General features: G+C 39.7%; 1 protein-coding gene and 1 long non-coding RNA gene across 3 annotated transcripts in view; one reads left to right on the forward strand and one right to left on the reverse strand.

The window, feature by feature from the left end:
- Positions 1–2,635: 2,635 nt before the first annotated feature.
- LOC121281318 (lymphotoxin-alpha-like) lies at positions 2,636–9,589 on the reverse strand. Of its 2 annotated transcripts, XM_041194208.1 has the most exons (4): positions 9,230–9,585; positions 9,077–9,110; positions 4,655–4,705; positions 2,636–3,138 (listed from the first exon to the last, which is right to left on the reverse strand). In XM_041194208.1, the coding sequence occupies exons 1-4, from the start codon at positions 9,416–9,418 to the stop codon at positions 2,729–2,731; spliced, it is 684 nt and encodes a 227-aa protein (XP_041050142.1). In that variant the 5' UTR covers positions 9,419–9,585; the 3' UTR covers positions 2,636–2,728. The 2 variants fall into 2 exon arrangements, with proteins under 2 accessions (XP_041050142.1, XP_041050143.1); XM_041194209.1 differs by lacking the exon at positions 4,655–4,705 and having other exon boundaries at positions 9,230–9,589.
- Positions 9,590–9,636: 47 nt separating this feature from the next.
- Positions 9,637–16,297, forward strand: part of LOC121281320 — a 68,816-nt gene continuing 62,155 nt past the window's right edge. The window contains exon 1 of the long non-coding RNA XR_005943860.1: positions 9,637–9,662. This is a non-coding gene — a long non-coding RNA (uncharacterized LOC121281320). The remainder of the gene's footprint in view (positions 9,663–16,297) is intronic.

Genomic DNA, 16,297 nt, shown 5'->3' on the forward strand with positions numbered 1-16,297 from the left:
GATACATAAACATCATGGGTCTTCTGCCAAATTAGATACCACTATAGATCTTTGCCAAAAATTGAATTGGACTAATTCCAGGCTACAGTTCAAGAAGTTTGGCTGCTTTTTACTTAATGAGAAATATCGGCTGGGATATTCCGGCCCCATCACGAGCGGGACCTGCCATGGGCGAGGCGGCACCCCAGCCAGAAATCCATTGACCTGCGGTGGGACCGGAAGATCCCAGTGGCAGGAGGGTGCAAAAATTCCCACCCATAATCTCCAGGCAATACAGACGTAATTTTAAAATATTTATCATGAGCATGTTAAAAAATGTATTTGCTGGAATCATTTAGTTTTCAAACTTTGGGACAGTGTTCTATCGTATCATATTATACTTTAGAGTAATAACCCACCTTAAAATGCACAAACTAATTTGTGTAACCATACATTGAAAATTTTGCCAATGTGTAATCAGCGTGCATTAGGATAAACTATGGAAATGTTAACAAGGTGACACAAAGTTCATTTGTGAATCCATCACTGGCACTTACCTGTCAAATATATTTCTTTCAAAAGCTCAACATTAAAAAAAAACTTCCTTTTAGAAAAAACTGTTATAATCCCTTATCAGACTGCTAACTATAAAAAAAAGTGAATTTCTAGTTGAAAGCTGACACAAAAAGATTTCCACGTTAAGACTTTTACTGCAACAAACTGACTAAAAGCATTGTTGCCTAAACAGTTTTTGTAGGCAACTTATACTTCAAACTACAGAACAGAATATTCCTCTCTTCCTTTTAACACAACCAAAAAACCCACTTCACAGGTATACTTCACACTGTCTCTTAAGAAATCATTTAATTTTCATGGGCCCAGTCCAAAGTGATTCTTAGCTCCCAAAGGATTTACTTCTGTTTCTTTCCTTCCCCAGCCTGGTAACTTTTAATGCCAGAACAGCCTTCCATGGTGAGGATTTTTTCCTGGAGTTTCTTCCCCCAGCACAAGCTGAGTGAATCTTCCAGCCTCGTTTCAAATCCTCATGAATTTGGTCTTTCCAATCCAAGTGCAAGCATGCACTCACATTCCTGTGCAGTGAACCAGACAGACTTTCATCCACTAGCTACTCCCTGTCTTCTGGATTCTGCTTATGTCTCTGAGTGTTTCAGGGATTTCTTAGAAACCCTTTTCCTTGCAAATCCCATTTCCCTGGCAATGTGAATCATATGGGCCTTGCATCCACTGAAATGCTGATTAAGTGGGCAGTTTAAAGCTTAACTGTTTACAATCCAACATTCTCAATTCCTTCTTGGGACTTCATGGAGTCCAACGATCTAACCATTATCCTGCCAAGACAACCAAAAAAAATTTTTTTTTAATGTATTTCTCTGCTATATTGTCATTTAAATTGTTTTTTTTTAAAGGACAAACAGCTGGACTGATAAAATGGCTGCAGCTGACCTTATAATCGTAGCTCTGGAAGTTTGAGCAATTTAAAAATGGACAAAGGCTAACTCAAACTCCTGGAACATAACACTCCTTGCATTGTATAAACATTCCAGCCAAGCCAACACAAAGGATTAGTAGATGAAACATATGCACCAGTCAGCTCTAGAAACAGGCAGAGCTATTGGGACTCATCTCCAACTTTGTGCTGATGGTTCTACAGTTACCTGCTCAAAATACAATGGGTTTTAATAAGGGTTCTTGGTTAGCTGAATGGCTCAACCCAAAATGCCCTATCCCATGACTGAGACTTGAGCTGTTTGAATTGCTTTAATTATACAGCTTTTGAATTCTGTCTTCAGTTGCAGTTTAACCTCAGGAGAGAAAACTGGGCTCCAGGCTAGCAGCCTACCTTTATCTGCCATCTTCCATCAACAAAGCAGCAGCAGAAACAGAAGTTTAAATTGCTTGATCCTCATCTATGCTGTTTTCTAGTAGAACATGCCTGCTGCAAGGTTGATTCATCTCTACGTGTGCCTCCCATCATGTTGTGGGAATTAATAGATTGTATCATTCCAAAAACTAAAGTTTTGGGGAAATTATGCCACCACTTATAAAGGGGAAACCAAAAATGCCTTTGTTTACAGATGGGTGGTGCTGCTGCTGCTGCTGCCGCCATCATCTCAAACTGTGAACACCTTCACCTTCTTTCCAGCAAAACAACCCAGACCTCCTTTTAATCTTTATTAGCCTCGTCACCCATGCTTGTTAGGCAGACTTCAGAACAGGTCACACGACCCCCTTCACAAAATTAAGACAGTGCCAAAACAATCTTATATTTGTAACCCAATATTCTGTGTTCAAAGGAATCCAAATGCTAAGATGTATGGTTGTATATGGTGTATTGTCCTATATAAAAACATGTTACTTTTAATTCTAGTACCATAATAAGCATGTTCTAAATATATGCAAGCACATACTTCATACATATTAAAATATATTAAAGATACTAGGTTCAGCCCTCTGCTCCACAGTATTTTGAACATGCATTTTCTTTCAGGTTACTACACCAAATCAGGAACAGGCAATCATCACGCATACCATACCAAAATATGAATCATCTAAAAATGGTAAAGAAAATTAGGACAAAACATCAGCTGTTCCACTATTAATCTTAATTTCACAAATTTCAGTATATTAACCAATATTGGTAACACTGTTTAATGCTTCTGAATAACATAAATTTTGCTTTACAATTTACAGCACTGAATGTGGTTTAGTTTAGCTGTGCACACATGATTTATAGTAACAGTGCTCCAAAGAATGTTTGATTTTCATCATTACCCAACAATGCTAAATCAGAAATATTGGCAAACAGTTCATCTCCCTTGTTCAAAGTAAATTTTCCCCCAACATAGTTTGTTTGAAACCACAAATCATCTATGTTAGGTTGACACTGAACGGTCTTGCTAATTAGTGTCATGGGAGCCAAATCTGTTCGTATTCTTTTGTTGATTGTATGTCTAATGAAGGTATTGCTTTCCACACAGTTTTTAGCACGTAGGTAAACCTGAGAGTACACAAAGTACTGTCCAGTGACAGGTACAATCAAACTGCCATTTTGGTAAATGAATCCATTTTTGATGAATGCCAGGTCCTTCTCAGTTTCCCATTCCATATATCGGAGACGTCCATCACTTGATTTTGTTCCTTTACCAAAAAAACAAGTTAATTGACAAAAATGCTTACATCAATCTTCTTGCAGAGAGTTTTGGACACAGTTATTTTTATAGTAAAACCCATAACAATTACATATAGAACTGATCTAATAGATACACTACACAGAATCTAGTTTGGGTGATTACATTATTGCCAGGGGTGACACCAAGGTGGTTTCCTTTCAAAATAGTTTTGCAGTGCTTTTTTCCCTCATCTATATCAATGTAATATTATTTTGTGACTGTGAGATTGTCTGTTAGTTTTCCTCTTCCTTTGTGATATTGAAAAAAAAAGCGAATGAAACATAGAAAAATAAAGAACTTTTCACATCTATAGGATGTCCGAAAGTGCATCATAGTCAATTGGTGGCTCTGAGTATTGGTCACTCATGTAGAGAAATGCAGCAGTAAATATGCACACAAGGTTCCACAAACAGTAATGAGATAAAGCAACAGTTAAACTACTTTGGTGGTGCTTCCAAGGGGAAAGAGTTGTCCAGGACATTGAAGAAGGACTCTTCCAGTGAATGATGCCATGGGATCTTTTATGTCCACCTGAGCAGGCAGATAGGGCCTCGTTTTAAGGTCTCATCTGAAAGACATCAGTTCTAACATTCTAGCAACCTGTTGGTTCTCCAATGAAGTATCAGCCTTGATTATTGGCTCAAGTCTTCAAGCAGGACAAGAATTCACAACTTTTGGACTCTGAAGTGACAATGCTACCACTGAGCCAAGCTGATGCTGAAAATAACAAGCATATAGATTTGTGGGGGTGAGAAACATTACTTCAAAAAGCTGATCCATTGAGCAATGCTGCAAAAACAATGGTTCAATTCAGTGCTCAGGCTCTTTGCATTTGACAGAGCAATCCGTTTAACCATGTAGAAATTTTTTTGTAACAATTTAGATAACCTACTATATTATGCTCTGCCAGATCATCATTTTGATCCAGAGTTCCAGCTATGACTCAGTTGTATTTAGCACTTAACTGGTCAATATCCCGTGCAACTGAATTGGGGATTAAAGGCTAATTGCAATCATTGTGTGAAGTGGGGATTAGAAGACAGAAGATAGCTTTGTACATTCTGTCCTTAATTTTACATAACATTTGATTTTATATTTACAGTTAAATATTCACAAATTGCTACATTTATAAGTGATAGAGTTGATTAGAGCACTGAAGTTTCTTTGCAGTGTAGGTTGATGGGGTTGTGAGATGCAAGCACAAGGTTCTACAGCACCACCACTGTTTGAAAGATGTAATTGCTGTGACAAGTTTACATAAGTAGCTACCATAATGAGTATGGGCATGGAAAATGCAAATAAAAAAATTTGACAGGAAGGGCACACAAATGCCAGATTCTCATTGTTATGAAGACATTTTACTGTTACATATAGGAATTTTCCTTTTTTAAAATACACAATTTCTCTGTACAATAACATTTGCAAATTTTGGACACTTCCTTGAATATTTATCTATCCTGCTCATGACTGAATGGCACACTTACCGGTAAGATGGGCCACAGGTCTTTCAGAGTGATACAGAATGGGATCTGAAGCTATATATAAAACAATGAATATTCATTACTGATCCCAACAATTCACCATTTTTTTGGCTGCAGTTTTTAAAAAAAATGATTTGTTCACAAAGTTTACATAAATTCGTTTGTTCAACTGCACAAACAAGAATAGATGTATGGTGGTGTGTGTGTAGACCTAAGTATTGCCGCCCATTTTCCCAGCTGTTTATTGGTGTTGGAATGCTTCCACGTTCCTTGCTATCCATATAATAGATGATGGTTTCTCCTTCAGTTCTAATCTCCATCTATCATAATCTATATTTATCAAAATCATTGCAGCCAATGCTACCCTGAACTACTTTTCCTCTTTCTTCAAAGCTACAAATACTCCATCGCAAACAAATTCTCCCTTCCTGCATATTCACTGTTGAAATCAATATTATTGCCCTATCTTGTTTCTCGAGGAGTCCTAATTATTCATCACCAGCCCACCCCTCCTTCGTTGACCTGTATTGGCTTCCTGTCATCTAAGAAATTATATTAAAATTCCTTCTTTGTCCTTAAATTTCCCCACCTCCTTTGTTCTCAAATTTTCTCAGGGCTTCTCACCCTATCCAGTCTGACATCATACGAATTAGGAACAGGGTTAGGCCATTCGGCCTCTTGAGCCGGCTCCGTCATTTAATAAGATCATGGTTGATCTGACTATGACATGAACACCGCTATCCTGTCTACCTTCTATACCCTTTGACTGCCTTGTCAATCAAGAATCTATCTAACTCACCCTTAAAATATTCAATGACTCTGCCTACACTGCTCTCTGGGGAAGAGAATTCCACAGACCAATGACACTCAAAAGATTCTCCTCATCTCTGTCTCCTAGTTTTAGTCTCTCCCACAAGGGGAAACATGCTCTCAGCATCCAACCTGTCAAGTCCCCTCATGAACTTATATCGCATCTCATTCTGCTGAACTACAGTGGATACAGGCCTAACCTGCCCAAACTTTCCTCACAAGATAACCCCCCTCATTTCAGGAATCAGTCAAGTGAAGCTTCTTGGAACTGCTTCTACTGCTGTTATATTCCTTTTCAAATAAGGATACCAAATCTGTACACAGAATTCCAGATATGATCTCACCAATGCCCAATACAGTTGTAGCAAACTTACCTACTTTTATATCCCATTCCCCTTGCAATAAAATGTCAACATTCCATTCATCTCCTAATCACTTGCTGTGCCTATATACTAACTTTTGTGATTCATGTACCAAGAGATTCAGATCCCATTATACCATGGAGTTTTGCAATCTTTCTCCATATAAATAGTATACTGCTATACTATTCTTTCTGCCAAAGTGGATGACATTTTTCCACATTATATTCCATCAGCCAATTTTTTTGCCCATTCACTTAACCTATCTAATCCCTTTGTATACTATGTCCTCAATTTACTTTTTTGCCCATTTTTGCATCATCAGAAAATTTAGAAAATATATATTCAGTCCTTCATCCAAGTCATTTATATAGACTGTAAATAGTTGAGGTTCAAAAACTCATCCCTGAGGCACTCCACGGTTACAGCTTGCCAACATGAAAATGGCCCATTTATCCCTACCCTAGGGTTCCTGTTAGCCAACCAATCCTCCATCCGTGATAACGGACCTGAATTTCTCAGCAATCAGAGTTAGATTGCCACTCCACTTCTACTTCCTTACCTTGAAACGTTTCCGATCCTGTCTTGCCCTACCTTCCGACTCAGGCTGGTGAGAATTGTGCAGGGCAGCAGACTCCTAAGGCTTTCAGTTGAGCGCTGTTGAATCAGAGGCCAAGGGGTCATGCCCCCTATTCTTATGGCACTGGCTGCCATAAATCAATAGAATTTAAAGGTCCAGCCACTTTCAAGCCAAGGTGGAGGTAGGTTTGTCTGTAACTTAGGATTTATTATTTATTCATGGGATATGGGCATCGCTGGCTAGGTCAGAATTTATTGCCCATCCCTAATTGCCCTTGTTCAGAGGGTATTTAAGAATCAACCATGTTGCTGTGGGTCTGGAGTCACATGTAGGCCAGACCAGGTAAGGACAGCAGATTTCCTTCCCTAAAGGACATTAGTGAACCAGATGAGTTTTTAAACAACAAATCGACAATGGTTTCATGGTCATCATTAGGCTTTTAATTTCAGATTTTTTTTTTACTGAATTCAAATTCCACCATCTGCCGTGGCAGGATTCGAACCCAAATCCCCAGTGCATTACCCTAGGGCTGGGATTTTCCAGCCCCGTCATGGGCAGGACCCACCGTGGGCGAGGCAGCGCTCCTGCCAGAAGTCCACTGACTTGCGGTGGGACCGGAAGACACAGAAAATCCCGCCATCAGTCTCTGAATTACTAGTCCAGTGACAATACCACTATGCCATTGCCTCCCCATTGGGGTGTTCAGCCAGTCGTGGGAGTTGGAAGAAGTTAGAGGTAGGGGGGAATTCAGTATGGATCTGTAAAATAGCTACCCAGAAGCTAGAAGTGGTTTTACTTCTAACTTTTCCTCCGTAGCAATTGCTGTATGACAGTCTGAGCCATCCAAAGTTTGTGATCTAAATCGCAATTTTCAGATGGTTCCCAGTGCAGGGCAATTGCCCATGGGAAGTTTGCACTTCCCGGGCCATTGCTGTGCAATCCTCACCTGGGAACTTCCTGGGGTGTGGCAGGGGGGGAGGGGTGTCTTGTTGCCCCTGTGCATCTTTGGGGTACCCACCAGTTAAGACACGCTAGAGCTCGGAAGTTACAGCCCATTATGGTCGTCTCCTATGCCATGAACTCTTATTTTGTGCAGTAACTTTGATGTGGCACCTTATCAAACACATTTTGGAAATCCAACTAGACCATATCTACAGGTTCCCCTTTACCAATGTTGCTTGTTCCTCCATCAAAGGACCCCAATAAATTAGTGCAACAGGATTTCCCTTTCACAAAACCATGTTGACACTGCTTAATTGCATTCAGATTCTCCAAGTGCCTTTCTATAGCCAATTTCCTTAATTATAGATTCTAGCATTTTGCCTATGACAGACATTATGCTAAAAGGCCTGTAGTTACCCACTTTCTATCGCCTTCCTTTCTTGAATGGAGAAGTTCCATTTGCTATTTTCCAATCTGATGGCACCTTTCCAAATCAAGGGAATTTTGGAAAATTAGAACCAATATACACTCTATTGGCAGTGACTTCTTTTAGGACTCTAGGATGACGTCCATCAGGACCTGGGAACTGGTCAGCCTTTAGTGCTAATAGCTTTTTCTGTATCCTTTTCCTGGTGATTGTAATTGTTTTAAGTTACTCGCTCCCTTGCACCTCCTGATTTACAAGTATTCTGTGATGGTCCATTTGTGTCTTCTACGGTGAAGACAGATGCAAAATATCTGTTCAACGCTTCCTCCATTTCCTTATTTCCCCATTATTAATTCCCCAGGCTCTCTCTAAAGGACCCATACTTACTTTAGTTACTCTCTTTTTAAATACTTGTAGAAACTTTTACTATCTTTCTTTTTCCTGTTTCCAGCTAGCTTTCGCTCATACTCTAATTTCTCCCTTCTTATTACTTTATTTTGTCATTCTCTGCTGGCTTATAAATTCTGACCTTCAGCATTCTTCCAAAACTGACCTTTTGTGCACCTCTTCACCATTGGTGGCAGAACCTCAGCTGTGTTAGCCCACTGTACAGAGCTGCCCCTCGCACCCCCACTGCACTACTAATTACTTTAAAAATAACTTAATGAAAATCTAACTCTTTGATTATTCTTTCTAACCTCTCAGTGGTGATTATCCTGTCTAATCTCTGTGGCTTGCCATCTGTTCCCATATCTATTGCCATAGTGAAGCATGTTTTTCATCTCCAATTTTCATATGACCGGTATGATTTAAAGTCATTTGTTCTTCTCTACCCTAATTTATCCCTTTTCCAGAATCTCAAACTATTTAGTGCCCTGGGTTTCTAAAAAATTCTACTACAACCCAAAGGCGTTAAAAGCAACACTTGGCATCACCCAATTTCTACTCTGATTTGCTTCCCCAGCTTTCCATTCTGGGTGAAGCCCTGCACTGGCCTTGACCCCTTAGGATTTAAACAACAAATGCCGATCTTATGGCGTTAGAGTCAGGCTGCAGTCTGATCGTTTTAAGCGGGTCACCCCCACATCCCCAAACTGTTCTAAATAAATATGCCCACCCACACAAGTTATTTCATCAGCATGAAGGAACATTTTTGTTCTTCCGAGGGTTGTGTTGTGACAAAGTAGCAACATCCCCCTCATCACCCAAGCACAACTTTGCTCCTTTTTTTAAAAATTTCAAGTTTCCGGATACCTTCAGCAGGAACATCTTTCTGAAGATGTAAAGAGGTTCTAGTAAAGTCTTACCTTTCAGAACGGAACCTTCCACTTCTTCATCTTCCTGAAAAAGAGGATGAGAACAGGCCATTATTTCACCACAGCAGAAACCATACACACATTCAAATAAATACACAGCAAATATTTTTTGTTTTAAAAAAGTCAGCAAAAGCGTGAACTTGCCAATAGGAAGCCAGCAGAGTTTTGCTTCTTGAGGATGAGAAATGTGAGGGAGGCAACAAGTAGAAGAGCCGCACAAAGGCAGTTCAGTCGAAAACATCGGAAGCAGTCTGGATTCATTTTAATAAATGTATTATCATTTGGGTTTTTAAAAGCTTCGGGTCTTGGATGAAGGCTGACTCGGAAAGCCATGCTGCCCCATCCACAGTCAGGCTTGATCACCGTCCGGCGCCCCGCCGCAGTTCCGCTCGCCGGCCGGGGCTTTCCGAGCAGCCGCTGCCCTTCGCTCGCTTGCTCCGCTCAGAGTGAGAGAGTGAGTGAGTGAGTGCGGGCCAGCCAACCCTTGCTTCACCACCGCCACCCCCCCCACCCCCACCCCACTGCCTGCCTGCCTGCCTGCCTGACTGAAAGGCCACCACTTAAAACTTGCAACCCGGTCAGTATCCTCCACACAAACTCGCTCCCGTTAATTCACTTCTTTTGGGGGTTTAAAAAAAAATTCATGCGCGTCACACGACTTGCACAGTCATCATCGGAGAGAGGAGGGGGGATTGGAAGGTGTAAAGACTGTATTACCGAAAACAAATTGTAAAGCAGCTAAGTGTTAGTGTTGAATGAGGTGACTTTCCTGTCATCTCATTTTTCCATGCTGGGAAAAAAAAATAGTTGCCCTCTGAAAAACCTCAAAATGACTTACAAAAACAACAAGAGACTTCACATCTTTGCCGATTAAGTAATAGATGTTAGAATAGATGGCGAGAAGCTTAGTCAAAGAGACAGGTTTGAAGGAGTGTCTTGGAGGCGGAGAGGTAATTTAGGTTGGGGATTGCGGGGCCTCTGGTCAGCTGTCAATGCTGAGAATCAAGGATGCACAAAAGGCAAGAATTGGAGGACCACAGAGACCGGAAGGTCGTAGGAGGTCACAGAGATAGGAGGGAAGGAAGGAAGGGATTTAAAAACAAGGATGAGAATTAGGTTTTCTTGGACCAGGCACCCATACCAGTTGGTGAGCACAAGGGAGGTGGGTGAACCGGGTGCGGAAGCAAGTTAGGATACAGGCAGCAGAGTTTTGGATAAGCTCAAGTTTACCATGTGTGCAGGGTGAGAAGCTAGCCAGAAGAGCACTGGAGTAATAACGTCGAGTAACAATGGCATGGACAAAGGTTTCAGTAGCAGATGAGTAGGGGCGGACTCAGGCAATATGATGGAAATATATGGTCAGAAACACATCTTGAGGTAAAATGGGATGCCATGGTTATGAACAGACTTGTTGGCCTCAGACGGTTGCTGGGGGAAAAAAGATGGAGATACTGATCAGGGAATAGAGTTTGAGGTGAGGACTGAAAAAAAACGACAGGATTTTCAGGTGTCACTAAGGCCAGAAACAAAGGCAGATAGGACCCAAAACACTGGCATAGGCAGCATGCCAATTTTCTAACCCCATTCTTGGCATTAGCCATTTTGACCAAGGTAGATTCAAAACAAATCTACCTCCTAACTACTTCTATTTTTTTTAAATTAAACTTTGAGAGAGCACCTTCCTGTTGACACTCCCTCTGTTACTTACCTTTTACTGCAGCTAGATGCACCTCTGATTGGCCCTCCAGCTTTAAGAGCCTGCCCAACACCCTTAATTGAACAGCAAACCTGTCTCACTGCCAATTAAGGAGGCACACCAGTCAAAATTCCAGCCAGTGACTGTTACGCCCTAGGGTGGATTCAGTCCCAGTGTCTGAGTTCTCCCTACTATTTGCTTAGAAGAAATTTCTGCATAACTAGGTGTGACACCGGGAGTGTGACAAATTAGACGTGGTGAAAGGTTCAGGAGAGATGGCAGTGAGAAAGAGCTGGAAATTATCAGCATACCTGTGCTGCCTGACATTTTGGTTTTGGATAATGTTGCTGAGGGGCAGTATATGGATCAGAAATATTAGAGGGCTAAGAATGTATTGTTATCAGTGTGCACATCAGCGAGGGAGGAAGAAATACCTGTGAATTTTGATTATCCAAATTTTCTGGCGATTTTTATCACCCTAGCAGTTGGCTTTGTATAAATAACATTTTGCCCATAATGTCCCTGTGATTTTTCACATCATTTGCTGCGTTATATCCCATTCAGCTTATCACAGGAAGTTAAATCTGGTAATTAATAGTTTGAGTACCCTTTTAATAATGTGATTATTGTTAATGGTTGTTAATCAAGCTCTTTTGCCCCAGATAGTGAACTTATTCTAATTCCTTGATGTAGTAAATTGTTACTGCCAAGTTTTAAGTGTAAAATTTTAAATGTACTTTTTTCTTTTCCTCTTTATCTCTTTTTTAATTCAATCTTTCTTTCCCTCCCCTTATTTATCTTTCTGTACATAATTTGACAAGAAATTTGCCCACTCTAGTTCATTACCCACTTCTTCTCAATCCTTCCTTCGTTAATTTCGTAATCCTTACATTTTATTGGTTAAGTGAGTACACTATTGTTCCATTATTCATCAGAGTCCCAGGTGCCCTGTTGCCCTTGTTAGACTGTTATCAGCTTGCATTTCTGGAATTTTGTGGGCAAAATATTTTTGAGCTGAAGCTGAACACTAACCATTCCTTGTGTTTTATTTCCCCATTGTGTTGTATTACTCTTTTTATGAAAGCAAGTAACTCAAGAATTTAATGATTTTGTTTGATTGGCCTATTGGCTTGTCTGTGTATAGCCCCAGGATAAATTTGAAACCAAAATATTAAGCTATACTTATTTGTGTTTCTCTTTCACTTTGTTGTGCTTCCTGATTCTTGTCATTTTCCTCCATTTTATTTGTTTTTAAAAACTGTCATTGATGCAGTGACATATGTAATCATGACAAATTTATATAACATCCAGCCCAGCAGTTCCATGCCAGTATTCTTGCTCCACACCCATTTCCTCCCATCCGTCTTCATCTAATCTCATTTAGGTATGGTGAAGGCAGGTTCAGTCGAAGCATTTAAATGGAATTAGACTGTTACCTGAAAAGGAAGAATGTGCAGGTTTAGGGGATGTTGGATCCTAGTCACCAGTTTGTTGGGACTTATGGATCCAGGTTGCACACTTGTTTTGGGATGGCCAAGTTGGTACAATAGACAGAGTTGATCAGCAGACATTTCTTAAGTGGAACACATTCTGTTTATTTACAAAGGTATTCAGCAGCTACACATGTGTGCTTTCAACTGGAACCCTGTCTCCACACTACTGACTCTGATTATAGACTACTGACATTGCCCGCGCTACTCCCTATCGGATACTAAGATCATGTGATCCTCCAATATAACATTCTTCTTAAATGTATATTACACCTTAAATTACCACAGGGGGAGAAGATAGGAGAATGGCATTAAGTGAATTGTTCATTTGGAGAACTGGTGCAGACACAATGAGACAAATGGCCTCCTGTGCTGTAAGAATTCTATCATTCTGGGGTTCTGTGATCCTTCTATTCCTTTTTGTCTTTGTGATTAGCTTCTCCTTAGTTGCATCCCTTCTATTCACTTGAACAGCTCCCTGTGGAGACATAATTTAACATCCTAACCTCTCTAGTCTCTTTGGTAAATAAATTTCTCCTGAATTCCTATTGGATTTATTTGTGACTACCTTATATCTGTGGCCCCTAGTTCTGATCTCCCTGAAAATGGAAATGTCTTCCATATGTCAAGGGAAATGGAGGGCAGATAGGAAAATGGTGTTGAAACCACAAACAGATCTGCCATGATCTAAATAAATGGCAGAGAATGCTTGAAGGGCCAAATGGCCTACTCCTTTTCCTATGTCTTCCCCATCAAATATTTTCATGGACTTAAAGACTTCTATCAGGTTACTCCTTAGTATTCTATTTTACAGAGAAAACAGCGGCAGCCTATTTAATCTTTCTTGAAAGGTAAAACTGATCATATATTTAGACGCTGAGTGTGCGAGAACTGTTTTGATCTTGAATATCAAAAACCCAAAGTAAAGTAGGTGCTATTGGCTTTCCCTGTGCTAAAGCACCCCCCCCCCACCCCTGCTTCAGACTTATAATTTCATGTTGCTGCTGCTTGATGGAAGCCCCTGCACTGCAGCAATTCCTAGGTGGTTTCAGTTAAAAGAATCTAAACTGATTGCAATATTTCAAATATTTATTATTATGAGACCCTTTAAATTATTGCATTTGTCAAGCCTCGTGTTGCTGATTATTTAGTTATGTGTGATTAATCAAGTAAATAAATGTGATGTTTTAGCTTGAATGATATGCCTTGACAACTGTTAAAGAGGACAACCTAGGCAACCTCCATGCAAACATCACTGTAAAGTGGAATGGCACACATGTAACCATTTACAGAACATGCAAAGGAGGTCTATTATGAAAACTGCACTTTTGGAAGAGAAACTGTAGCATAACAGTTGTTTTGTCTCATCCATTTCATCCTTTCCTGCGCAGGATAAGTCATGTCACAGCAGCTTTATCAGCTTGTTATTCTTTTAGAGGAAGTTGGTTTATTGAGAGATGCCAGGTTAAAGTTTAATTTCCGGAAATTGACCCACAAACTGTGTGTTTGTGTGACTACAAAATTAGGCAACAGCAAGTATGGTACAGATTTACTTTTTTTTAAAAAACAAACGTCACTTCAGTAACATTACTTTATTCATAGAGATGACCGAATGCATTTTTCTCCTTTTTATAGAAAGGGACTTTTTGTTTCTGAATGTTGCCTTAGTTCAATTCATAATGTGATAAGGGTTTCTAAAAGTGATCCTTTGGGGTTTTTTAATGGGCAATAGATTATTTACTGAGAAACTGGTCTCTAAAGGAGATTAATTGGTATACTGGAAATTTTCTCATTAACAATCATAAAACTTAAAGGAGTACCGTTTATCAGTGATTAAGAATATTACACTCATAAAGTAACCAGTTTAATTTTTCAAAGTTTGAAATACAAATGATCGAATAAATCCAGTTAAAGCTTATTTTAAAATTGTTAACAATTTGTCTGTCATTGGAACTTGGTTGCATTGACTGTTTAAAAATAACAAAATCATTCCTCTGTTGAATCTGTTCTATAAAGAAAGCAATCCATATTGATTTAGCATTTTACCACATCCTCAGGATATCTCAAAGTGCTTTACAATGGTTTACACTTTGAAGTATAGTCACAGCTGTTATGTAGGCAAATACATACACCAATTTATGTACAACAAGATCCCAAAAAGATCAGCAAATGAATACTCATTTAATTTATTCTTGTTAGTGTATCTCTTCAAGTGCATAATGAAATTTGAAAATAGGTCTCTGACTCGGCGATAAGAGTGCTGTGAATTAAGTCAAACTGACATTTAGTATCATAGAATCATAGAACTGTACAGCACAAAAGGAGATCATTTGGCCCATCGATTCTGTGCCACTTCTTTTAAAGAGCAATCCAAATTAGTCCCACTTCCAGTTCTTCTCCCACATATCTTAAAACAATGTTTATTAGATAGGACTCACCACATTCTTACAGATGAGAGATGCAATTTGGTCCATCTGAATTCATCCAAGCAGAGTAGTCCCATTGATGAGAGGCCCTTGACCTGAAAGGTTAACTCTGTTTCTCTCTCCACAGGTGATTCCTGATCTGAGTATTTCCAGCATTTTCTGTTTTTATTCCAACTTCATCAAGGACATATGAGTTAGAAGCAGGAGTAGGCCACTTGGCCCTTAGAGCCTGCGCCGCCATTCAATAAAAACATGACTCATCTGACTGTAACCTCCCAGCCACCCCAGATATTCTTTCACCCCCTTATTTATCAAGAACATACAAATATTTCAAGTTGTATTCCAAGTTAGACAAAGTTTTGTTTCTCTAAGTATTTTTGACTTGAAAACTTGCTTTCACTTTTGTTAAAGTGACATTGCCAACTCTTCCCAAGAAATCCTCCTTCTGCACAGAATAGGATTCATTCTTTTTTAACTTGTTTGTGGGATGTGGGTGAGCCTGCCAAGCCAAGATTTATTGCCCTTGGAGCATTAAGAGTCAACCGTTTCAGTTTGGGGCTAAAAAAAAGTGTAGGCCAAACTAGTTAGGACTGATAGCTCCACTCCCTGAAGGACATTGGTTGGGTTCTTAAAACAGTCTGTTTGTTCTGATGGCCATGATTTACAAGATTGTTTGTGATCAGTTCCACATCTTGTCATAGGGGGGATCATAAATTCGTGACCTTCGCAATGCCAGACTACTATACCTTCAAACATTTCTAAATTTATTTAACACATCCATAACCAAATGGAAATTTCTACTGCGTACATTGTATAACATGAGTTTTGAACCATAGATTTAGAATGCAAATTGTGTTCGCTTGTTAGGTGCTTTGTGGTTGTGCAGTCTTTCTGCTTATCTGACACATTTACAGGAACTAGGAAGGATTATCAATCAAATGAAAAGCTTTTCTTTCTCTGTGAAATTCCCATCATTTTCTTTCCCTCTGTGGTTTGCCTCATCAGTTACCTTGATGTTACAAGGTAGAACTAGATATAGCTAAACCTTGGGAGAACTGAGGTGCTTCCGTTCTCTTTCTCTCTCACTTGTGGTCAAGCAATCCTTTAAGAGTTGAGACCATGCCACATACATCCTTTATAGATGATTCTGTGGCCCAAATATTTTGGGGCCAGTTCAGTCAATATGGGTTTCCAATCAGTTACCTTGATGTTGTAAGGTTGATGTAAATATACCTAACCTAGGTTGCAGCTACAGGATCTGGACAGACATGGGAATAGACCTGGCCCAAACTTTTACACTCAGGCCAGATCATCACCCTGCAAAGACCATTTGTGTACCATACTGTTTTGCAAATGCAATGAATAATGTTACTTATGGGTACAGGTGTATAACATTGAAAATGTTACCAAAGAAGTCCTCAGAACTGCTGAGATATTCTTCCACGCTTGACATTAACAAATCCTTTATTTCTCTGTCATTGCTTATATCGCCATCCTTTCACTGGTATTGGGTCAAAACCCTGGAACTCGTTACCTAACTACATTGTGGGAGTACTTTTGACACAAAAGAACCATTACAATGGGTCAAGAAGAAGGGTCC

This window comes from Carcharodon carcharias, chromosome 8 (assembly GCF_017639515.1).
Source record: "Carcharodon carcharias isolate sCarCar2 chromosome 8, sCarCar2.pri, whole genome shotgun sequence".
NCBI classification, from domain to species: Eukaryota; Metazoa; Chordata; class Chondrichthyes; order Lamniformes; family Lamnidae; genus Carcharodon; species Carcharodon carcharias.